The sequence below is a fragment of the Rhizopus delemar genome, genomic scaffold, assembly GCF_000149305.1.
Source record: "Rhizopus delemar RA 99-880 supercont3.4 genomic scaffold, whole genome shotgun sequence".
Taxonomy (NCBI): Eukaryota; Fungi; Mucoromycota; class Mucoromycetes; order Mucorales; family Rhizopodaceae; genus Rhizopus; species Rhizopus delemar.
The window spans coordinates 952,179-975,382 of NW_027137830.1; the positions used below are offsets into that span (position 1 = coordinate 952,179).

General features: G+C 38.2%; 10 protein-coding genes across 10 annotated transcripts; 6 read left to right on the forward strand and 4 right to left on the reverse strand.

The window, feature by feature from the left end:
* Positions 1 to 1,836, forward strand: RO3G_05866 (T-complex protein 1 subunit alpha; the record flags this gene model as incomplete). The annotated part of the gene is made up of 4 exons (XM_067660456.1): positions 1 to 79; positions 139 to 224; positions 283 to 620; positions 675 to 1,836. The coding sequence occupies 4 exons, from the start codon at positions 1 to 3 to the stop codon at positions 1,834 to 1,836; spliced, it is 1,665 nt and encodes a 554-aa protein (XP_067516557.1).
* A 531-nt stretch (positions 1,837 to 2,367) lies between these two features.
* Positions 2,368 to 2,713, reverse strand: RO3G_05867 (uncharacterized protein; the record flags this gene model as incomplete). Its single annotated transcript, XM_067660457.1, has 2 exons — positions 2,368 to 2,565; positions 2,624 to 2,713. The coding sequence occupies 2 exons, from the start codon at positions 2,711 to 2,713 to the stop codon at positions 2,368 to 2,370; spliced, it is 288 nt and encodes a 95-aa protein (XP_067516558.1).
* A 3,480-nt stretch (positions 2,714 to 6,193) lies between these two features.
* On the forward strand, positions 6,194 to 10,257 carry RO3G_05868 (uncharacterized protein; the record flags this gene model as incomplete). Its single annotated transcript, XM_067660458.1, has 3 exons — positions 6,194 to 7,912; positions 7,968 to 8,880; positions 8,939 to 10,257. The coding sequence occupies 3 exons, from the start codon at positions 6,194 to 6,196 to the stop codon at positions 10,255 to 10,257; spliced, it is 3,951 nt and encodes a 1,316-aa protein (XP_067516559.1).
* A 1,113-nt stretch (positions 10,258 to 11,370) lies between these two features.
* Positions 11,371 to 12,504, forward strand: RO3G_05869 (S-methyl-5-thioribose-1-phosphate isomerase; the record flags this gene model as incomplete). The annotated part of the gene is made up of 1 exon (XM_067660459.1): positions 11,371 to 12,504. The coding sequence occupies one exon, from the start codon at positions 11,371 to 11,373 to the stop codon at positions 12,502 to 12,504; it is 1,134 nt and encodes a 377-aa protein (XP_067516560.1).
* A 40-nt stretch (positions 12,505 to 12,544) lies between these two features.
* Positions 12,545 to 13,002, reverse strand: RO3G_05870 (40S ribosomal protein S28; the record flags this gene model as incomplete). The annotated part of the gene is made up of 2 exons (XM_067660460.1): positions 12,545 to 12,745; positions 13,000 to 13,002. The coding sequence occupies 2 exons, from the start codon at positions 13,000 to 13,002 to the stop codon at positions 12,545 to 12,547; spliced, it is 204 nt and encodes a 67-aa protein (XP_067516561.1).
* Positions 13,003 to 14,059: 1,057 nt separating this feature from the next.
* RO3G_05871 (uncharacterized protein) lies at positions 14,060 to 15,310 on the forward strand (the record flags this gene model as incomplete). Its single annotated transcript, XM_067660461.1, has 2 exons — positions 14,060 to 14,284; positions 14,351 to 15,310. 2 exons carry the CDS (start codon positions 14,060 to 14,062, stop codon positions 15,308 to 15,310), a joined length of 1,185 nt encoding a protein of 394 aa, XP_067516562.1.
* Positions 15,311 to 15,839: 529 nt separating this feature from the next.
* Positions 15,840 to 16,677, forward strand: RO3G_05872 (uncharacterized protein; the record flags this gene model as incomplete). Its single annotated transcript, XM_067660462.1, has 3 exons — positions 15,840 to 15,913; positions 15,966 to 16,122; positions 16,174 to 16,677. The coding sequence occupies 3 exons, from the start codon at positions 15,840 to 15,842 to the stop codon at positions 16,675 to 16,677; spliced, it is 735 nt and encodes a 244-aa protein (XP_067516563.1).
* A 547-nt stretch (positions 16,678 to 17,224) lies between these two features.
* On the reverse strand, positions 17,225 to 18,395 carry RO3G_05873 (uncharacterized protein; the record flags this gene model as incomplete). Its single annotated transcript, XM_067660463.1, has 6 exons — positions 17,225 to 17,502; positions 17,553 to 17,714; positions 17,765 to 18,045; positions 18,116 to 18,242; positions 18,296 to 18,318; positions 18,385 to 18,395. The coding sequence occupies 6 exons, from the start codon at positions 18,393 to 18,395 to the stop codon at positions 17,225 to 17,227; spliced, it is 882 nt and encodes a 293-aa protein (XP_067516564.1).
* Positions 18,396 to 18,727: 332 nt separating this feature from the next.
* Positions 18,728 to 20,442, reverse strand: RO3G_05874 (uncharacterized protein; the record flags this gene model as incomplete). Its single annotated transcript, XM_067660464.1, has 9 exons — positions 18,728 to 18,817; positions 18,913 to 18,942; positions 19,095 to 19,130; positions 19,302 to 19,379; positions 19,428 to 19,538; positions 19,702 to 19,814; positions 19,858 to 19,973; positions 20,031 to 20,201; positions 20,330 to 20,442. 9 exons carry the CDS (start codon positions 20,440 to 20,442, stop codon positions 18,728 to 18,730), a joined length of 858 nt encoding a protein of 285 aa, XP_067516565.1.
* Positions 20,443 to 21,206: 764 nt separating this feature from the next.
* Positions 21,207 to 22,840, forward strand: RO3G_05875 (uncharacterized protein; the record flags this gene model as incomplete). Its single annotated transcript, XM_067660465.1, has 6 exons — positions 21,207 to 21,375; positions 21,426 to 21,518; positions 21,571 to 21,749; positions 21,802 to 22,216; positions 22,381 to 22,449; positions 22,644 to 22,840. The coding sequence occupies 6 exons, from the start codon at positions 21,207 to 21,209 to the stop codon at positions 22,838 to 22,840; spliced, it is 1,122 nt and encodes a 373-aa protein (XP_067516566.1).
* Positions 22,841 to 23,204: the final 364 nt, after the last annotated feature.

Consider the following 23,204-nt stretch of genomic DNA (forward strand, 5'->3'; position numbering starts at 1 on the left):
ATGTTTCAAAAAGACCAAAGTAGCTCTCTTTTCTTGGGTGGTGAACGTACCACCGGCCAAGATGTCCGTGCAAGCAATGGTAAAAAAATAGCTGATGACGCGTAATATGATGAAAAAGGATCTAATTGTATAATGCAGTACTTGCTGCTTCATCTATTGCCAACATTGTCAAAAGTTCTTTAGGTCCTGTTGGTTTAGACAAGATGTTGGTTGATGAAATCGGTGTAAGTAATATAAATTTCTTTTCGTTTAGTAGCAAAGCTAAGAAAAACATGATGACAGGATGTAACTATTACCAATGATGGTGCCACCATTCTTCAGTTGCTTGAAGTTGAACACCCTGCCGGAAAAGTATTAGTCGAATTGGCTCAACAACAGGATCGTGAAGTTGGAGATGGTACAACATCTGTTGTTATTATCGCTGCCGAACTCTTGAAACGTGCCAACGAACTCGTCAAGAACAAGATTCATCCTACCACCATCATTACAGGGTATCGATTGGCGTCTAAAGAAGCCTGTCGCTTTATTGCTAATGAAATGTCTACCAAAGTGGATACTCTTGGAAAAGAATGTCTTGTGAACGCAGCCAAGACATCTATGAGCTCCAAGATTATCGGATCGTAATTTATTTATTTTTTACAATGTCCCTGCAAAGAGATTAACTTTTTAATTAGTGATGACGAATTTTTTGCCAATCTTGCTGTTGAAGCCATGTTGGCTGTCAAGTCTACCAGTCCTAGTGGCGAAAGCAAATACCCCGTCAAGGCCGTCAACATCTTGAAAGCACACGGTAAATCCGGTTTAGAATCTCAATTCGTCCGCGGTTATGCACTCAACTGTACCGTGGCCTCACAAGCCATGAAGAAACAGATTAAGCATGCCAAGATTGCTTGTCTGGATATGAATCTTCAAAAGGCACGTATGCACCTCGGTGTCAATATCGTGGTGGATGACCCCGATAAATTAGAGGATATTCGTAAAAGAGAAATTGAAATCACCACAGAACGTATTCAAAAGATCTTGGACACTGGCGCCAATGTGATCTTGACTACCAAGGGCATTGATGACTTGTGCTTAAAGATGTTTGTTGAGGCAGGTGCCATGGCTGTACGTCGTTGTAAAAAGGAAGATTTAAAACGTATTGCCAAAGCAACTGGTGCAACTTTGATTTCTTCCTTGGCTAATTTGGAAGGTGAAGAAACATTCGAAGCTGGTTACTTGGGTCACGCAGAAGAGGTAGTTCAAGAACGTATTTCGGACGATGAATGTATCTTGGTCAAGGGCACAAAGATCCAAAACTCTGCATCTATCATCTTGCGTGGTGCAAATGACTACATGTTGGACGAAATGGAAAGATCACTCCATGATTCCCTTTGTGTGGTCAAGAGAACATTGGAAAGTAACAGTGTTGTGCCTGGTGGTGGTGCTGTCGAATCTGCCTTGAGTATATACCTTGAAAACTTTGCCACCAGCTTGGGTTCTCGTGAACAACTTGCGATTGCTGAATTTGCTAACGCTTTGCTTGTCATTCCCAAGACACTCGCTGTCAATGCTGCCAAGGACTCTACTGAATTGGTAGCCAAGCTTCGTGCTTATCACAATGCATCTTTGAATGCTGATGCGGATGATCGTAAACGTGCACTTAAATACTATGGTCTTGAATTGATTACAGGTGCTGTTCGTGATAACCTTCAAGCAGGTGTATTGGAACCCACCATGTCCAAGATTAAGTCACTAAAGAGTGCTACTGAAGCTGCTATTTCTATTTTGAGAATTGATGATTTCATTAAGGTTGCTCCTGAACAGAAGCCTCAAGATGATGGTCACGGCCACTAAATGTAGATTTTTTTTATAATAAAAGCTTTATTTTTAAAAGTGTATGTGTGTATGTATCCTGTACAATTTTTTTTTCTAAGCAAAATATTGTATTTCTACACCAATTGTTTTGATTGGGCTTGTACTTTTCAAATCGGCCGTCAAACCTATACTAAACAAGGTCTTTTTGAAACGGCCTTCCCACATGAGTGCCAACCCCTTTGCAAATCCCCATCGTGCCTTTATCAGTCCTTCTAATTTTTCTGTACGGTCCGCTGTCAATGTCACCACGCCATTTTCAACTTCTATGCTTGGCTTTTTTGTACGATATTCGAATCCAAAAGCCAAGTCACTTTCATAAGAATAAATACTGAAATCATACCGAGAACACAATGCTAATTCCTCGGATACCTTGGCAACATAACTTGTTGACATGTGACCAACAATTGGATTTAAGGTATAAGTGAAACTGATAGGTGGCGCATTGGATGTTGGTTGAGTACGATATCGAAGACCTGTCGACACTATTTATAAAGTAAGTATCTTGCTTTTCTATGGACAATCCTTGTTCCTACTTCCTCCGCTTTTATCCAAGATGCCATAATAAACTTCTGTTCCTACTGACCACTGTCCAATAGATGAAGGGGTCCCAAAATTATATAATGCTCTTAATCCTAATAAACCGTCGTCTGAGGTAAAAGAGCATTCAGAGCACCATTTACCAATATCATACTGTAACTGCATAGCAATCTACTTTTTTTCTGTAAATCAATCTCTCCTTCTACCATTGACACAATCCAAAGCGTACCTGTGGTGCTGCATAAGTTTTAGGTGAATTCACAGCCGTCACCAGATACTGTACATGTCTTGACAGACGACGAACGTACATGGCTTCCATTCTAGCACCAGGGAAAAACATCCGACCATATAATAGATAATCAGGGTTCGCTATATTATAGGTTATTAATGAATGATATTAACAGTCATCTATCTTGTGTACATGAGGGGGTTTTATCTTCTTTTTTTGAAGGTTCTCTCACCACGATTCTAAACCGATCTACCAAATCTTGAAAATCAACTGTCGCACTCGTTCCAATATCGAGCTCCCTCGATGTATAAAGATAACCTAAGCTGCCGTTGAGCGTAGGTAAGGCGGTTAGGGTATAAGAAGGTTTGAAGTGAGGCGTTGGTAATTTTGAAATGACCAAGGAAAGCCCTCTTGGTGTATAAAAGTCAAGCAGCGCTCGAGACCAAGAACATAGATTAGAATATTGATTTTCTTCATTCCAGCCTGATGAACGATAAAATCGTTTTAAACAATATTCCATAAAGTCGTACATTTTTTCTATAATAGAGGAAAAAAAAAAAGCAAGTCCTTTGAGAAAAAATATCGAATGCTTCTCCTCCGCTTACAGTGTAACCTGTGGGCATAATATCATGAAATATGATTTTGTTCAGTACTTTATTTGATAGCAAACATGATTGGTATCACTTTTGCATCTTAATTTACTCTTTATTGGATATAATCGTACTCAATCAAAAGATATATCTTGTGAATTGCTGTTTTAAAGATGTCAATTTGGCAGCCTTCGCTCTTTGAATTTTAAAATTATGATAAAAAAAAAAGCATATCCAGTACTTTTGGTGCAAGTTTGCAGTTTTGCGGCACTAGATTGCGTAAACTCAAGGCAACACTCACGTTATAATGAAATATTAGTTACAGATTTAAAGTATAAATCTACAATCTTAATTTTTTCAATGTGCAATTACGTAGACAAAATTGCATCTTTTTTTTTTACACACATGCCGTATAGAATCATCAATACGCTATTTTTATTAATTATTAGTAAACTGAGTTGAAATGATTGACAAGAAAAGAGACTCAAATGAAAAATAAAGAAAATACCCAAACAGATAATACAAAATAGAAGGAAATTAGGTACGTCTTTGCTTGAGCTGTTTAGTGTACTTACATGAAAATAAGAATGATCAATATATGTATAGAGTTGAAATAATAACATAAAAAAAAAAGTAAAAATCCAAAAGCTACTGTTACGCTTATCATTTTCATTTAATGCATCTAGATGTTGAACAGCGACAACTGTTCAGGAGAAACTATTGGCTGCTGGGAGTATTGTGCTGGATGTCGGTCTTACAGGCCGTCAGCATACGTTCAAGTTCCTCTTGGTCATTGAGGAGCATTATGCCTGAACCCCTCGGAGATCTGGCCATTTTCATGGATCGGACGAACAATATGCAACATATTAAGGCAGGCAGCTAAGTCGCGTTTCCAGAGGCGAAAGTGTTCTTTATTGCCAGTTTCCTCATTGTTATTAAGCACAGGTACTCGGCATATATATGTGTATAAAGGAATTAAAGATTTTCTTCCAAAGTTAAATAATACACAAAAAACGAAACAAAATGTCTGATTCACTATTGACACTTTTTTGGAGACACTTCTGTACATGATTTCATAATAATGGAAGAGAACACAAGAAAAACACATAGGATCGATTTGAAATACCCTTTAAGTATAGTTGATCCTAAAAAAATGCATACTTTTTTATGCTTTTCTTTAAAGACGCGTTTCTAATCCTCTTGACTGATAATTAGAGCTACTTGGGTTAGATCCACACATATGCCTTTTCCATTGATATAACTAATATCCCATGCAGATGCTTATAGTCAGATATCTTTTTGTACTTTTTGCAACCTGGTCATTTTACTTACATATGCACCTTTTCTGTTACACAACTTTATGTGTTCTGAATAGCCAAATCAGTCTATATTTTTTTATGCATACGTTTGATATAGACATATGCAATAACGTCATTTATGATAAAGAACAACGTATAAATCATATTTTATCTAGTTTGATTAAATACATGCACAGTTATAGCTTGATGCAGCAACTTGCGATTCAAGTATATATATAGTATATGCTATATAAAAACGATCCATTTCCATAAACCATAGATAATAGTAGTCCCTTCCTTTCATATAGACATGTTGCATCAACTATCAGAAAGGCCATCTTGTTTTGGATTACAAGTAGCCATAAAGGCAGTTGATCATTTACTATTTATGAAAGAGATATATAACTTGAGCTCTATTTCTTATATCAATTTACTGCTGATTTAAAATTATCATATGAAAACAATGTTATGCTTCAAGTATGAAATATTTCGAATCCTCTGGAGAATTGAATAAATCGACTTATCAACAGCAATTCGAATTCTCGGAAAAAGTCGTAGTATTTTTGCGACAATAGCTTTTAAAAGCAATTTTGAGATAGTATACCCGGGATCAAAAATAAGCAAATGTACATGCTTATTTAATAAAAAAAAATTCTTTTAAGTAAACTATTGGCAATGAAGAAAGAAAAAGAAAAAGAGGTAGCTAAAAATCCAACTGTCCATTTCCGTAAATGGAATTAAATATAAAAAATCAAGCATCGATTCTATTGAATAGCTTACTTACATCATAGTAGACTAGTGATTGAGGAACAAGTGCTTAAGTTGAAATGTGGATGGGCTCGCATAATAGCATATAGCATTTGGCTATATTTGTATTACACATGTTAATATCTATGTCATGAAAATTATACACACACAAAATATTTATTATTAACCAAAATCATTGTATATTTTAGTCGTACTGAATTATGATTACTTTTGATTATTTTGCGACCAAAAAGCAGGATAAAACATTATCCTATGCACCATGGAAGTCTAGTTGTCTAACAAAATGATATTGACCATTAGATAGCCAAGTTCATGGAAGTGTGATCAAAAGATATGAAACAATGTCTTATATTACTTGAACTCAATTGCAAAATATCAAAGTATCACAAAGTTGCCGCAGCAACCCAAAACAAACGTTGTAGTTTATTAAAAGCCAGTGGACTACAAAAGCACGAATCAAGTCGTAGACGCCGCAGCAATGCTATTTATTTTTCAAGGAGTGCATAAGCAACTCAGGTTCTCAAGTATCCCTAATATGGTTATGACTATATTTTGGATTTTGACCTCAGCAATAGTATGTGAATGTACACACAACCTGAATATGATTAGATACAGCAACGAAAAATAACGAGAACAAAACATGCGAATCAATCATAGTAATACAAAGAAATGTTACATACCAAATAATATTTGTATGATTTCCATTTGAAAATAAAGTAGAGAAATGCCCGGATCAAAGCTTGCTAGGCTCATTTCGAAACTGCAAAACGATTTATATTCGTACAAGTCGCTTTGCTTTCATTGGTTCTAACCTTGATCCAACTTGGAATTGAAAGATTCACACTTCAGTTTGTGATACATTGAAAGTGATATAAATGCCTCTCTTTTAAGCTTTTGTTGATCTTTCTCACATCATGAAAAAAGGTCTGAACCCATCAGGGTCCTCGCTCACTATTCAATCTAACAGTGAAGAGATCAGACAGAATAGGGCATCACACGCTTCGAATGATGAAGATGATTTATTAAAGAAAGAAATCGTTGCTGCCAAAAACGCAAAAACAATAAAGCCTGATAAAGAAGATGACAAAAAGAAAAAGAAAGAGGCCTCAGTTCCAATTTATAAGCTCTTTCGTTTTGCAACAAAGCTTGAATTACTCATGATCGTGATTGCCATCATATTCTCAGCTGGTACCGGCGCTATACAACCTGCGTCCACCATTATATTTAGTCAATTTTTGACAGCGATTGGGGAATCCTTGATTAGTGGAAACTATGATCAATTGGTTATAGATAGTTACCCACTTGTTTTGGTCTTTGTCTATATGGGCACAGCTACGTTTGTGTGTACCTATATCGCTCAGTGCTTCTGGGCTTTGACGGGTGAAAATCAAGTGCGTCGGATCCGAAACAAATATGTACATGCTATTCTTCGACAAGATATGTCTTGGTTTGACAAGACTGAAGGAGAATCGCTTACTACTCGCCTTGCGACTGATACTCAACTGATTCAAGATGGTATCTCTGAGAAATTCGGTCGATTGGTCACGTGTATTGGCCAATTTTTGTCTGGTTTTATCATTGCTTTTGTTGTCGGTTGGAGACTGGCTGTTGTCATCCTTGCCACGATTCCTCTGATGATAGTTGCTGGTGGTGCGATGGACTACTTTATTACCAAATATACCTTGGAATCGCAAGGCGCCTATGCTGAAGCTGGTTCTATTGCTGAGCAAGTCTTTTCTGGCATCCGTACTGTCAACTCCTTTTCCCTCCAAAACCGCTTTGCTACTCTTTATTCCAAAAGGCTCGAAAAGGCCAAGGCAGCAGGCACTCGGAGAGCTCTATCCCTTGGTCTTGGCTCCAGTGGCTTCATGTTTATACTCTTCTGTACCTATGCTCTCTCATTCTGGTATGGTGCCAAGCTGACGCGAGAACAGCTCATGAGAGGCTCTGATATTTTGAATGCCTTCTTTTCTATGCTTATGGGAGCCATGGCCTTTCTTCAGTTACCTACCAATCTGTCTGCTGTCTCTAGCTGTCGTGGTGCTGCATACAAAGTTTACGAAACAATCGACCTTATTCCAACCATTGATGCTGATAGTCCTGAAGGAACAAAGCCTGAGAAGCTTGCGGGTGAGATTGAGTTCAAAGACGTCATGTTCAGGTACCCCAATCGTCCTGATGTTACTATCCTAAAGAAACTAAATCTCAAGATTCGTCCTGGTACAACGGTTGCTTTTGTTGGTCCTTCTGGTTCTGGCAAGTCCACAAGTGTTCAACTCATTCAACGTTTCTATGACCCTACAGAAGGTTCTGTGTCCCTCGATGGACGCAACCTTTGTGACTATAACGTTGCCTGGCTTCGTAGCCAAATTGGTGTCGTCAGTCAAGAACCTGTGTTGTTCAACATGACCATCAAGCAGAATGTACTTATGGGTATCAACAGAGAGGCATCCAATGATGAGATTGTAGAAGCTTGTAAAAAAGCCAATTGTCATGGTTTTATCTCCAAACTTCCTGATGGCTATGATACACTTGTTGGCGAGCATGGTGGTATGCTTTCTGGTGGTCAAAAACAACGTATTGCTATTGCTCGTGCCATTCTCAAGAACCCTCCTATCCTCTTGTTAGATGAAGTAAAGGAAAAAAAAATGTATATAGTGATCTTGAATAACAATGTTTATTATTTAGGCTACTTCTGCTCTCGATACGCAATCTGAGCGCTTGGTGCAAGCTGCGTTGAATGCTGCTTCGGCTGATCGTACTACGATTGTCATTGCTCATCGTCTCTCTACGATTCGTAATGCTGACCTTATTGTTGTCATGCAGCAAGGTGATTTAGTTGAGAAGGGCACTCATAATGAGTTGCTCGCTCTTGATGGTATCTATGCTGATTTAGTCAAGAAACAAGAAATTTCTACACAGCAAGTGGGTGTAACAGCTCAAGAGCCTGATCTTGAAGAATTTTTGAAACGTGAAGAAATGGAAATTATCTATGAAAAAGAACGTTTGGCTGAAGATCAGATGGACGAAAAAGAATTTGGAGCCCATCTATTCAAAACGACGACCGGCGTTTCCTCTATTGACGCTTATGAGATCAAACGTCGTAAAGAAAAGGAAGAACGGAAGAAGGTGAAACGACAGAAGATCCCGCTTGGTAAAGTCTTGAAACAAATGCGTCCTGAATGGCCTTTGTTAACCACCGGCGTCATGGGTGCAGCCATTGCAGGTGCTGTGTTTCCTTGCTTTGCTCTTGTTCTTTCTAGAGTCACCTATATACTCATCTCCCCCAATCTAGAGCCTCCTGGACCTATGAGTGGCGCTAATCTCTACTCTTTCTTGTACTTTATCGTTGCCATTTCTGCTTTGATTGGATTTTCTTGCCAAATTATTTCATTCGAAATTGCTGGTGAGCGCTACACAAAGCGTCTCCGCAGTGATATTTTTCGTGCCTTTATGAAGCAAGAGATTGGCTATTATGATCACGAAGATCATTCTCTTGGTGCTCTTACTTCTAAGCTTGCTATTGATTCCAAGAATGTGAATGAGCTTGTTACAAAAACATGGGGTGATATTACTCAACTCGCTGCTACTGTTATCTCTGGTAAATATAGATGATAATATACATAACCATTGCGACTAACCTGTCTGGTTAAAAAAAGGTGTCATCATTTCATTTTCTCAAAGCTGGGCTTTAACTCTTGTCATTCTTTGTATGGCTCCCTTCATCACTGTTTCTGCTGGTTATGAATTCATAATTCACCAAAGTTTCGAAAGCAAGGTCAAGAAGGCGAATGAACAAAGTGGTGAAGTTGCTGCTGAAGCTATCAAGGAAATTCGTACGGTAGCAGCTCTTAACAAGCAAGATTACTTTGAAGGCAAGTACCACTGTGCCACCGAATATCCTCACCAGCTTGCTCAACGTAAAGCCTATCTCTCCTCTATCGGTTATGCTCTTCAACAAGCCATTGTTTTTTACACCTATTCTGTAGCTTTCTATGCTGGTATTCACTTTATGGCCATTGGGTTAAATGATTTCCAACAAATGTATAGCTGCATGTTGGCTATTATGACGACAGCTCAGAAAGTGGGCCATGCATCCACATTCATATCATCCCTGTCCAAGGCCAAGTGTTCTGCCATCGCTGCTTTTGAGATCCTGGAACGTAAGCCCAAGATTGATCCCGACCTGGAAGGCATTGAACCTGCCCACAGCCAAATCAAAGGTGACATTTCCTTTAAAAACATCACATTCTCCTATCCTGCTCGTCCAGATACCTTCATTTTCGACGGTGAATTCGACCTCATGGGTCAACGCGGCCAGACGATTGCTCTTGTGGGACCCTCAGGTTGTGGGAAATCGACCACGATCGGGATGCTTCAACGTTGGTACGACCCTGTGTCTGGCAGCGTTCGCCTCGATGAGAAAGATGTCAAGCGCTATTCGCTAAACAACCTTCGTAGCCATATGGCCTTGGTAGGTCAAGAGCCTGTCTTGTTTGACATGACGATCGGAGAGAACATCCGGTTTGGTGTTGAAGATGCCGAGGTCACTCAAGAGCAAGTTGAAAACGTTTGCAAAGCGGCCCATATTCACCAATTTATCGTCAGCCTGCCGGATGGCTACGACACACGTGTAGGTGACAAGGGTTCCCAACTCTCAGGTGGTCAAAAGCAGCGGATGGCGATTGCCCGTGCCTTGATTCGCCGGCCCAAGGTTCTCTTGTTGGACGAAGCCACTTCTGCCCTTGACTCTGAAAGCGAAAAGCTGGTTCAAACCGCTATTGACAGCATCATCGAGGAAGGCGGCCGTACTACGATCACGATCGCTCATCGTCTTTCGACCATTCAGAACGCTGATCTTATCTGCGTTGTCAAGGACGGTCGTGTTATTGAGCAAGGCAACCATTGGGAACTCTTGAAATTGAAGGGGGTTTATAGCGACTTGGTTTATCAGCAATCTCTTGATGCGCACCAATAAGAAATGCTTCTATCAAGTTGTAAAATATATATTACTTACTACTTTTAAACATTAGAACACTGTAATAATTTTAAATAATAAACGAGTTTATTTATTTTCACGACAATACATAAAGTCTTCATTTTCTCCAAATTGTACACGTTTGAATATCTATTGTTATTAAACAGTGCTAGTTCACAGCACTAAAAAAGGGTATATTTTTGTTAAACCTAATGAATTGTTATTGAACATTCAATTAACAAACGTTTATCATCCTTTCAAATGATCTTGGTCTCTTTTCGTTATTTTTACAATTACATGTACAGATATACCTACTCTACTTAGCCAAATTGAATCAAGGAAAGCATGGCATCCGTTTCTGAAAACAAATTATTATTGCTGTAACTGTCCGCTGAGGACTTTTTTTTTTTCCTTGTGACAGCAAACATAGGATCCAACTTGCTTTAAAAATGCATCATCTGTTCGTTGTCCCTGATTATGTTCAAGTAAATAGAAATAAAAAATAGCTCTCTGCCATTTTGCATGATCAAATCCAACCATTATAACCATAAGAGCAATTTCATATGAATTGTCTCAATGTCCAATCAAATAAAAGAATCTATTTATTCAGGTTTTAAATCAGAAAGAACTGAACTTGGCTCAATATAATTTTGATAAGGATGACTAAAGTCCATGCTGATAAGATCTACTTTTATGTTATCAAGCATATAAAGACAGACTGGGTTTACCTCTCAGCTTTGAGCACACAGGCTTTAGAGAGATGTATTCTGACGGAATTCAGTGATTGAATTGCGTTTTATTGTCGTACAATGTCCGGACGATGAATTTTGAGAAAAAACGAAGCCAGTAGTTTTTAGATCAAAGCTACCTTAATACTAGTTTGATAGTATTCTATAGAGCTCGAATACTTGATTTATGACATTCAGCATTTGATTTATAAAAAGTAGGTGGCTGTATTAAAGCCAAAAGAAAAATCTTGAACGGTAATTTCTTATCCGGACAGTGCATCTCTTTTTCCGGAGAGAAATCCGGTCACTTAAATCTTATTGTAGAAAAAAAAAAGATTGGCTTGTGCCTTTTTTTTTTTTTTTTTTTTTTTTTCTTTTATCAAATATGACCAACACAACAGCAAAGACCCTTGAAGCCATTCAATATACCAGAGGAAATCTTCGTATTCTCAATCAGCTTGTTTTGCCTCACGAAACTGTTTTTGAATCAGTCTGCAACATTCAAAATGGTCATGCTGCGATCAAAACCATGAAAACTCGAGGCGCACCTGCCATTGCCATTGTGGCTGCCTTGTCTTTGGCTGTTGATGTCAACAGTCGTTTTGAGAAAGGCGAATTCAGCACAGTGGAGCAAGTGGTTCAATTTTTAAAAGACGCTTTAGAATACCTCAAGACCTCTCGTCCGACCGCCGTCAATTTATTTGATGCTGCTGCCAAATTAGAGGCCTTGATCGAATCGACAGCCAAGGAGGCCAAGGAACCTGCGACGGTGGTCTATGCTTATATTGAGGCCGCTGAAAAGATGTTGGTGGACGATGTACAAGACAACAAGAACATTGGTCGATTGGGTGCAGAGTATATCACGAACCATGTGAAGGATAAGGGTGACATTGCTGTCTTGACCCACTGCAACACGGGTTCACTTGCCACCGCTGGCTGGGGTACCGCCTTGGGTATCATCCGTGACCTTCATGCGAATGGCCAGCTGAAACATGCTTACTGCACCGAGACGCGTCCTTATAACCAAGGCTCTCGCTTGACTGCTTATGAATTGGTCTATGAAAACATTCCGGCCACCTTGATCTGTGACAGCATGGCATCTGCCCTCTTGAAGCAAAACCCTCAGGTGCAAGCGATCGTCGTCGGTGCTGATCGTGTGGCCGCCAACGGAGATACGGCCAACAAGATCGGTACCTATCAACTGGCCATCACGGCCAAACACCACGGTATTCTCTTCATCGTCGCCGCCCCCTCTACCTCGATCGATCTCAACACAAAGAGTGGCGACGCGATCGTGATCGAACAAAGACCCTCTGAGGAACTGGTCACGGTCGCCGGTATTCGTGTTCAAGACGCTCAGCCTACCACGATCCGTACAGCGGCTGAAAACATTGGTGTCTGGAATCCCAGTTTTGACGTGACACCCAGTGAACTGATCTCGGCGATTGTGACTGAAAAGGGCGTGGTGACAAAGCAAGAAGGTTCAACTCAATTTGACCTGGCTTCCTTTTTAAAATAAAATAAAATGTGTTAAAATTCTGGGATATGTTTTATTGGTTTTAACGAAGACGACGAGCTTCACGTTCAGATTCCAAAAGACAGAGAATATCGTTTTCACGAACAGGACCCTTGACGTTACGAATGATGGAACGGTTGGTGTCGTCCATGAACTCTACACGCACTTGAGTGACACCACCACGAGAACCGGTACGGCCGAGAACCTTTGTAACTCTAGCAAGCTTGACGGGAGTCTTTGTGTCCTATCAAACGACTGTCAATACAAAACCGAATTGTTAAAAGAGACGAAATATAGAGAAAAAGAGGTGTTGATGGAGGGCATCGAGATTGTGAATTTGTGATTTTTTTTTTTTTCTGATTCATTAGAATTATTGAAATGGTGAAGATTAAACTGAAATTCTATCTATTGGTTTTTGAATCGTTGTCTATCCAATCTATTCATCCATCCATTTTCTTCATCTTTTTTCTATATTACATCCCTCTTCAAACAACTCACCATGATGTATTTTATAGATGGATTGAAAAGGGGGAGGGGATGACTTCGGGTTGGCCCAATGTCTTTGATTTTTTTCCAAACAGACATGTCGGAATGTCAATTCATTCGTTTGCTTCAAATCCTTCTTCAAATCAATCTACACATCCTCAGGCTGTTTCTGATTCCATTTTTCACGATTTCAATCTAAAAGGGCAAGATTTATGAGCAAAGAGCTTATTTGATTCATTGTAATCTATAAGAATTAAAGTATATTTTAATCGTCAAGATAAGGTACACACAAAGAAGGTAATAGAGAAGAACTAAGAAAAAAAGAGGCTGTTTATTATAGTCAACATGGAATGAAATGTGCAAAGGATTAATATACAATGTATACAGTACCTGAATTGCTCCTTTTTTTTTTCTTTGATATTGTGTCTTTATAAATCAAGTTAAATATGAATTAGTTCAACTATACAAATGTATACATTTTTTACAAGAATTGATCCAGCAAAATAATAAAGAATCAATTGAAACCATGAATAGCATTTTATTTCTTTTTGTCAGCAATTATTGTATCTTGAAAAACGCAACTACTCATCTATCGCCATTTTCTTTATCAAAAAAGAATTTTCTGTTTTATGTAACACATGGATCTACATGACGTTCTCGGCTCCATGACGCGAGATAAAGAGAGAGGTTTCAGAAAAAAGTGGCTTATTTCGGCCATTGAATTTGACGCTTTTAGCATAGAGTGGTCTAAGAGAACAATCGTATGACGAAATATTTAAAAATAACATTTAAATAAAGAACGTATGCGAACCTCTTCTTTTCTTCTTTCTGCAAAAAAAAAAAAGTTTCTTGTGTAACAATGATCATTTTAAGAAACAATACGTTACAAGCTCAAGATCTATTTGAGATAGAAACAGTAAGCACCAAGCCAATCCATGTCCTCCGCTGACTGTTTACTTTCAGACAATGTTGAAAATAATAGAAAAGCCCTATGATTATACACTGGATTATTCACTGTTTGAACAAACCAAGAAGTGAAGTCTATGGATTTATCTGTGGACTCGTACAGCGAATGGAAGTTTGTCAAACGCTGGGTATCACAATCTCAGAATTTCTTGATTTTTTGATTGATGTCGATAGAGGATACAAGGACAATCCTTATCATTCATTTTACCATGCGGTAGACGTTGTCATGGTCTTGTATCATTTTTTGGAGCTTTATGAAATGTCAGAACATCTCACAAGAATTGAAGTGACTTTGTTGATTATCGCAGCATTATGTCATGACATTGGACATGTAAGAGCACCTAAAAAAAAAAAAAAGAGAGAGAGAAAATGATACTAAAAAATATTGTACTTGTAGCCAGGGAAAAACAACCACTTTGAGATATCCTGTCGATCCAAATTAGCAGAAGAATTCAATAACCTTTCAGTCCTAGAAAGCAATTCATGTAAATTAGCCTTGGAACTCATAGACAAACACAACTTGACTCGGCACATTGAATCCAAGAGTAAATATTACGCAAGCCCAATGACACCTTTTGAATTCAAACGTTCAATGGTCAAGATGATCTTGGCCACAGACATGATGTGTCATTATGCTTTGCTGGATAACATTTCTGTTTTGCAAGACATTGTTCGCCACATGAAACAAAACACGCTCAAGCCTCTCTTCAGCGACTCAAAGGACCCACTTTCTTATTTTGAAAAATGGTTCAAGGAAAACCTAAAGGAGGATGTGAAGGTCAAAGAGGAGGAGGAGGAGCATGGACCGGATAAAATCCATGAGAATCTCGACAAGCCGACAAGGTTAACACAAGAGGAACGACTGATGCTCTGCAACATCTTGATTCATGCAGCTGATGTCAGCAACCCCTGTCGTCCCTGGCAAGTCTCTCGGGAGCTTTCAAGGCTGGTCTGCATCGAATTCTCTCGACAGGCCGAAGAAGAACATCAGCGGGGGTTTGTGTCACAGATCGCGGCCGAACCAGCCACGATGAACACGAGCTTCATTGACCTGATCGTCTATCCTTACTTTCAAGCGCTTGCTCTCCTCTTTCCCAAATCGGTCGAACTCGTCTCAGTCTGTGCTCGAAATAGGGATGAGTGGAGAAAGACGACGGCGAGGACGATCGATCTGAAGATGACGGTCTCTACGACCGGAACAGTTCCGATTCAGAGCCAAAGGATCCTTCATCGAAGTGTGAGCTTCAATGCGATCTTGTTACATTCGGTCATGAAACGAAATGAGACGTACAAGTGGACAAGAAGGAAGAGTGAAGATGTACATGTTATCAAGAAACAAAAAGTTGTGGATTATTGAAATGTAAAAGATTTTTGTATATATTTTGTATAGACTCCCCCCCCCTCCCTCCCTTTCGGCTATCCTAGACCTAATTTTCCCCCTTCTTTTAATACTGTTTTTAGAATAGAAATAATGAATTCATACTATGACTCGAATTTGAAATTTTCACGGCTTGCTGACATCAATAAAGTATATTTTAATTTAAAATGTAGTCAGCAAGCCTTTTTCCTTGCTAATTTTAAGTTTTTCAGTTTCGTTTAAAATTTCACAAGAGTCCAGAGAAAAAACAATTGATCCTGGATGTGAAAGAATAAGTTATATAAGCCTTACAGGCTCTTTGTGAATAAAAATACAATCGAATTCAAAACGATCCATGATGTTGATGAGAAGCGAGGGAGAAGTTTCAAGCTGAAATAAAGAGTACTTTTTAATAATTCATGTTTTGACTGTAAAACCTAACGGACACAGGCAAAAAAAGAACTCTGTATAAAAAGGATACAGAAAAGAAAAGGAGAAAAGAACCGTTTCTTTATCAGCCCATTACATTATGAAATATAACGGATGGATCCTTTTACTTGTTGGAGCACACTCTTATCTATCTGTCTCTGGGCAGCGTTTAAAGTATAGAAAAGCAGGACGAAAGTGAAGGAAAGAGATTAAAGCTTTATTATAGCGTTGAGCTTCAGCATGCAGAGGGAAATGCATTAAGTACCTTACAGCGAGTAAAGCGTGCTCTTGGTAAATATGGTATTATAGATCAAACCTTGGATGCCAGGATGAATTCAGTAATCTCTGGTATTGATTTACAAAGCGCCTATGTTGATATTGAGGTAAAAGCAAATGAAAACAAAAAAGACAACCAACAAAAAAAACTCTGGTAGTACGTGGGTGAGATCTCTATTGGAACACCTCCTCAAAGATTCAGTATGGATTTTGATACAGGCAGTTCAGATATCTGGGTTCCTTCTTCCATCTGCCTCACAACCTGCGGTTCTCATCCACGTTTTGATCCAGCCAAGTCATCTACATTTGAAATGGTAAGCAACAAGACTTGGAAATTACAATATGGCGATGGATCCAGTGTTCAGGGCTATACGGGTTATGATGCGGTTCACCTTGGAGAATACACACAACCACGTCAATTGATCGGCTTGGTTTCATCAGAAACACCCGAGTTGGCTCATGATAGGTATCTGGACGGCATCTTTGGCCTGGCATTTCCTCCGTTGGCCTACACGGGTATTCAACGATCGGTTGTGGAAGAGTTATACCTTGCGGGTGAAATCAGACAACCGATCGTGAGTTTCCATCTTGGCAAGATCAATCGTGGGGGGAAAGGCGAAATTGTAGGTTTGTTATCAGCATCAGGGAACCCAATCCGCTGACACGTTTGCGATAGTTATTTGGTGATGTCAATCCCAAGTATTTCGAAGGTGATTTTAAATATGTCTCACTGACCGAAAAGAAATACTGGCAAGTCAACTTGAGTGGTATCCAAGTCAATGGCAAAAACGTGATGAACGGCAAAACCATGCCTGCAATCATCGACACAGGCACCACCTTGATCATCTTGCCTTCGGCCATGTCCAAGGCGATTCATGCTGCAATCCCTCAAGCTAAATATAATTTTTTTTATGGCTGGCGGATGCCTTGTAGCCTGGCGGACTCAGATTCAAAACAGACCATCACGTTTCATATCGGCGGCCATGATTTTCCTGTCTTTGTCAAAGACTTGGTGCGTGCGAGATCCAATAGTATTATGAACGCGTTCAATGATATGTGTTATTCTGGCATAGCAGAGGCAGAAACGCCTCTGGTCATTTTGGGGGATACGTTTTTGAGGAGCTATTATTCAGTATATGATTTTGAACAGGGACGAGTGGGATTTGCTAAATCTAGACAACTATAAATAAAATGTTTTTTTTTTTATTATCAACGACGTTTATTCAACTTTTTCTGTGCAATGATGGACTTTGCGTTAGGTGTGGTGGCCGTACTGGCCGTTTCCTTTTTATTCGTGGCGACCTTTTTACCGTATTTCTTTAACAATCTTTCTTCAATATCATCCAGATCCCAAGCATGAGGTGTGATCATGACATTTTCTTTTTCGGCCATAAAGAGTTTCTTGAAATCTTGAGGTTGACCGGGTTGACCCATGCCAGGCATCATACCAGGCATAGCGCTCATGGCTGTCATGTCTACACCAGCAGCTAATAAAAGTATGAAAAGCCGAGTTTTCACCCATCGATTTCCTTCTTACCGTTGTTATCTCCCAAGATGAGTGAAAAAACACTGCCTAAACCAAACAAGTTGAGAAAGTACCAAGAAAGAGAAGAGACCCAGGTGACATCCATATCGCGTGTGTCCACACCACTTTGCAACATGGATTTAAAACGAGGTGTGAGAGGAAAAGGAAGTTTGACTACAGATGATTGGCTTCACACACACATCTAAAACTATTTCATCACTTACTGACGACAAAGCCTTGAAAGAAGAAGTTGATCCAGCCCATAATGATCATTTGAGGTACCATATTCATCATCTGCTTCTTTAAACCATCCATCATACCTTCCATCATCTCTGGGTCTGTCATGGGATTAGGTGGTGTCGTGTTTTCCTTGTTAGCTTGAGGGTTTTTGAGATAATCACCCTTTTCAAAAGCATCCGCCAAATAAGCTTTACGAACCTCAAAAGCATGTTGAGGAATCATATTGCCAAATGTTCTTAGGCGCATAGCACGTAAAAGTGCTTTACTAATCTGAAGTGAGTTTTCTAAAGGAGAAAAGAGGGGATGGGATGACATAAAGTTCAAATGACACTTACGATTCTCGAATAGATTTTGGTTGAGGCGTTTTAGGTGCACCAGTAATCAACATGGTGATATGATGACGAAGAACACCTACCAAAACCATGACCACCATAACTGGAATAAGAACCCAATCGCGAATGGCTACAAGAGAAAAGGTCAAAACGAGATGATGCTACATTACATCATTTTCAAACCTGGATCTAGAATCATGCGTTGTCTATCAAGATGAATAGAGAAACATGTAAGAAAAAAAAGAGAGCAATAAAAGAACAAGTCCACTTACGAATCAGCCATTTTGTTTATTTTGTATATGAAATAAAAGCCAAACAAAAAAAAAGGGATTTTTAAATTGCAGGAAAAAAAAAAGCACACACGGGTTCTTAAATGTATTTGGTCAACTTTTTGATCAAGAAATTACTTAGGCCATAGGGCCCAAATGTGTAAAGAGACTGTAGCTCGCATTTGTAATTGGTTCTCAAGAGCTCAAAGATTTCATTGCTAATTGAAAGTTAGCTTGATAATGATCGTCCAAATGACCTTACACATAAGTTTGATGAGCATGGGTGGATACTTGAGAATCACTATCAGCCCAGCCTCTGTCTCTCATTTGGCTAGATCCGGGTATTTCATCGATATCGTGTGTCTTGACCATACTGAGGCACTTTGATTTGTCTCTTTTTGTAAGAGGAATAAAATGATGGCTTGAAATATTGAAACTAGAGAAAGGATGAATGGTAAAGCAGAGAGTAATGAATGACATGTACTCTATTCTGTCTTGACAAGTTAGGCCGATCAATCGGATGCTCTCTACTGCCAAATTGAATACATCAAATGCAAATGCCTATCAATCAAGTAAATATGCTGTGCCTTCATCCATCTCTCGTTCACCCTTGCTCCCCATTTGTAAGTAGCATAGATATCCAAACCATGCGGATCATTGTCCATCAATGCAAGTATAGGCAAATGGCTATACTCTTTGGAAAATCTTTTTACAAACTGCCTTGTTGCCAAGTCAGGATATCCTTTGCCCTACGCGGAAAATAGTCAATAGACATGGCCATTGAACATGCTTAGAAAACTTGCCGTGACAAGAATACAATTTTGGGCCCAAGTTTGACAAAAGCCAATGGAAACCAAATGACGAAAAGTAGCCTATACTCATAGTATGGGCATGATAAAGTCCTAGAGTATACCGCTTACCTCCTTTTCAATGATAATCATACATCTAGCTTTGCATTGAATTTCGGCTATTTCACTTGCAGGTGGTATTAGTAACCCCTATATACTATTAGAATAAGCTGAAGAACGAAGCAAGATGAGACTCACCTGCACATCATGACAGTCTAATTTGTTAATACGCGTCATACAATCCAACATCTTGTTGTTTTTTAATTTAATCACAATGGAACCAAATACTAAACCTTTTGAGGCGGCACTCTATCATTACTGATTTTAGCTCTTATTTACCGTGTTTTATGTTAAACACTTGCAACATTTAAAGCAGATCTTGGTACATTATAATAGCAAGAAATGTCATCCACAATCTTTATCAATGTTAATTATGGCAACATGTCTCATTGTAGGGACTTACAATATTTACTACGCTTTGCGTATGAAATAATTCGACGTCTCTATAAAACATGTCTCTTTTTGTAACAACGATTTTATAGGCCAACGCTTCATAGATCATTCGTAATACCGATAAATAACGAGCTATCAAAGTAAGTTTATGTGATTGCATGTTGTATACGCTTACCAAGTGCTCTTGTAGACCTTTCGCTTGATAATTTTAACCTTCTTGTCTGATAACTAGCAACACCATTTTCTTTGTTTTGTTGCTGAGATGATGAACTGTCCGTCTTCTTTCTTTTACTAACACAAATCCATTACATCTCATCACAAAGAAACTCTCTCCTCTTTTTTTGTTACCTTCTTGACTTTCTGGTACTGGCAGGTACCTGAATAGGTTCACCCATGGATAATGATTGAACGACATCCAAGATGGTTTGCTCAATCTCATGCATGATGGTTTCTCGAGGTTTGTTGACAGTAGAATTTGCGTTAGGTGTGTTGATTACACTGAATAGTCTTTTAGGTATCCTATTGTAATCTTGAGAATCATCATTAAGCCAATCCAATGTTGACATGATGTTTACTGCAAGCAAGAAAGGGAGAAAGAAAGGAAAAAGTCGATATGGTATGACTACATTTCGATTTAAATTGGTTACTTGACATTAACAACATCAGAACTACTATACTCACTTGCTTCAAATGCATTTTGAGTACAGCTCCCTTTGAGCCATATATACTGCTTGGTTATTTTAAACAATATGATACCCATACTGACTTCATTTCTTTGAATCAATCTTAAAAGACGCGTCTTTGAAAGTGAACTCTTGAAAAAAATTTTGGTTTCTTTACTTTAATCATATTCATCGCCCATTGATAACATTCATTTTACAAACGTATAACTTGGTTTGTAGATTGTTTTTTATTACAAAACGAGTTTGTGTATCGAATTCAATTTGATATATTACATGAAGCCATTCTCAATGAAGCCAAGAGCAAATATCTCTTCTTTTACAGTTTATTGTACCTATTCAAACACCAATCGCTTTTTTGGTATAACAGGTGCATGCACTTTTTTAGTTTTGCTAAGAACAATGTCATGTTACAACATAAAAAAGCAAAAGGGTCACATTAAAACTAGTTCACTCTTATTTCATAGTATAACAGCAGCATTCTCTCTTTTTATATGAAAATGAGGAATGCTGGAATGGTTCTAGAATTCAACAGCAATGGATTCCTTATGGGATCTGCTTAGCTTTGCAAACAATTGAAGTGATGTGGAATACCGTATGAAGATTCAATGATATAGTAACTTAAACTAATTCATTCCACCTTTACATCATAAACTGATTTTGAAAAGAAAGAAATTCAATTTTGTTCATTCAAAAAACAAGCGGTAGAGAGTTGCATTACCAAAAAAAAAAAGATGCTGATGATGTCAGATTAGCGCCTTTTCAAATTAGACAATTACGCGTATTTTTTACAACCTTTCTTTTTTTTTCGCTTTCAAAAATACACACTTCTTTTTCTAGACAAATGCCTGCAACAGTTCAATCATCCATAACAGCTCACGTTCACCCACTAGTCTTGCTTTCAGCAACTGACCACTATAACAGAGTTGCCAAGGATACAAAGAAGCGTGTAGTTGGTGTATTACTTGGTCAAAATAAGGGGAAAACTGTCAATATTTCAAACAGTTTTGCTGGTAAACTTCAAATAGAAAGCAATTACATCTTTTATAATGCTTCTGTATAGTTCCTTTTGAAGAAGATGAAAAAGACCCTTCAGTTTGGTTTTTAGATCATAATTATGTTGAAGCAATGAATGATATGTTTAAAAAAGTAAATGGTAAGTATAGGCAAGGCAATGATGTTTCATGCTTTCTTATTCTTTCTCTTAGCAAAGGAAAAGTTGATTGGTTGGTATCACAGTGGACCCAAACTTCGTTCTTCAGATTTGGAAATTAACGAACTCTTTAAACGATACACACCTAATCCTGTACTTGTTATTGTCGATGTAAAACCAAATGATGAAGAAATACCCACAGATGCTTATTTTGCCATTGAAGAAATTAAAGATGTAAGTTTCCTGCTGTAGTCTCTTTATTTTTTATTAACAATATGTATGACAGGATGGTACGACAACTACGAAAACATTCATGCACATCCCATCAGAAATTGTCGCTGAGGAAGCCGAAGAGATTGGTGTTGAACACTTGTTACGTGATATTAAGGATAACGCAGTAGGTACATTATCAACACGTATTTCATCTCAATTGGGATCATTGGGTGGATTGCAAGGTCGTTTAGAGGAAATTCGCCATTATCTGGAAAAGGTCGTTAGTGGTCAATTGCCCGTGAACCATCAAATCATCTACAACCTCCAAGATATGTTTAATCTATTACCCAATTTAGAAAGTCAAGAAATGGTTCAATCATTTAGCACAAAGACGAATGATCAATTATTATTGATTTATTTGTCAAGTATGATTCGTGCTGTGATTGCTCTTCATAACTTGATTGATAACAAGATCGAAAACCTCAAGGGTGAAAACACTTTACAAGAAGAGACAAAGGAAGAAAAACCGAGTGAAAAGATAAACAATGAGGATAACATGCAAATTGAATAAAAATTGTCACAGTGGCTTAATGAATTCATTCCACTTTCAAGTGTATTTTTTTCAGTTTTTTTCATTTTATTTTAAAAATAGTACCTGCTGCAAAGTCCAAGAAGAACGCCGAATCTATCAATTCTTGCCTTCAACTCGTTACCAAATTTGGTAAATACACTCTTAGTCACAAGTCCTCTTTAAAGACTATTCGTCAATGAAAAGGCAAAGCATTTAATTGACTACAGTTTTACTTGGTGGACAGGAGCCTAATATAAAAAAGTGGTCATCTTTTTTGTTTACATCTTGCCCCTTTCAGGGCTGAGAATGTCCCCCCAACCGATCACTGGCATTTTATTTTATAGCCAAGTTGATCGTTATCGCCGGTAGCTGTCCTTTTTGCAAATCTAAAATTGGATATTATGCCATGTTGTCCAAAATGAGTGTTCACCACTACAATGATAACAACATTGATCTCGGTACTGCTTGTGGTAAGCCTTTCCATACTAGCGTTCTTTCAATCACTGATGCCAGTGAATCTGATATTTTGACGGCTCAATAAAAAATGAATTGTGAGCGATGTCTTAAAATCTCAGTTTAGAGCAGTAATAATTGTGTGTTGTTTAAAGAAAAAGGAAATGACACTTTTATTGAAACTTGAAAGAGTAACTGATTGGCTATGTAACCTACATAAGAGTGGAGCATGTATCTTACAACGTAACGCTTTGTTTTAAATGCTCTAATTGATTACTATATTTTTTTTTATTTTTTTTTTACTATAGTCAAGTTTAGGAAAAAAGAAAATGAAGGATCGTAAGAAAATCAACATGTATTCAAATTCTTCATGTACTTTTTAACATCGCATTCTACTATATTATTCCTAAAGACTTAATTGCATTTACTGTGAACTGGTACACCTAATTTAT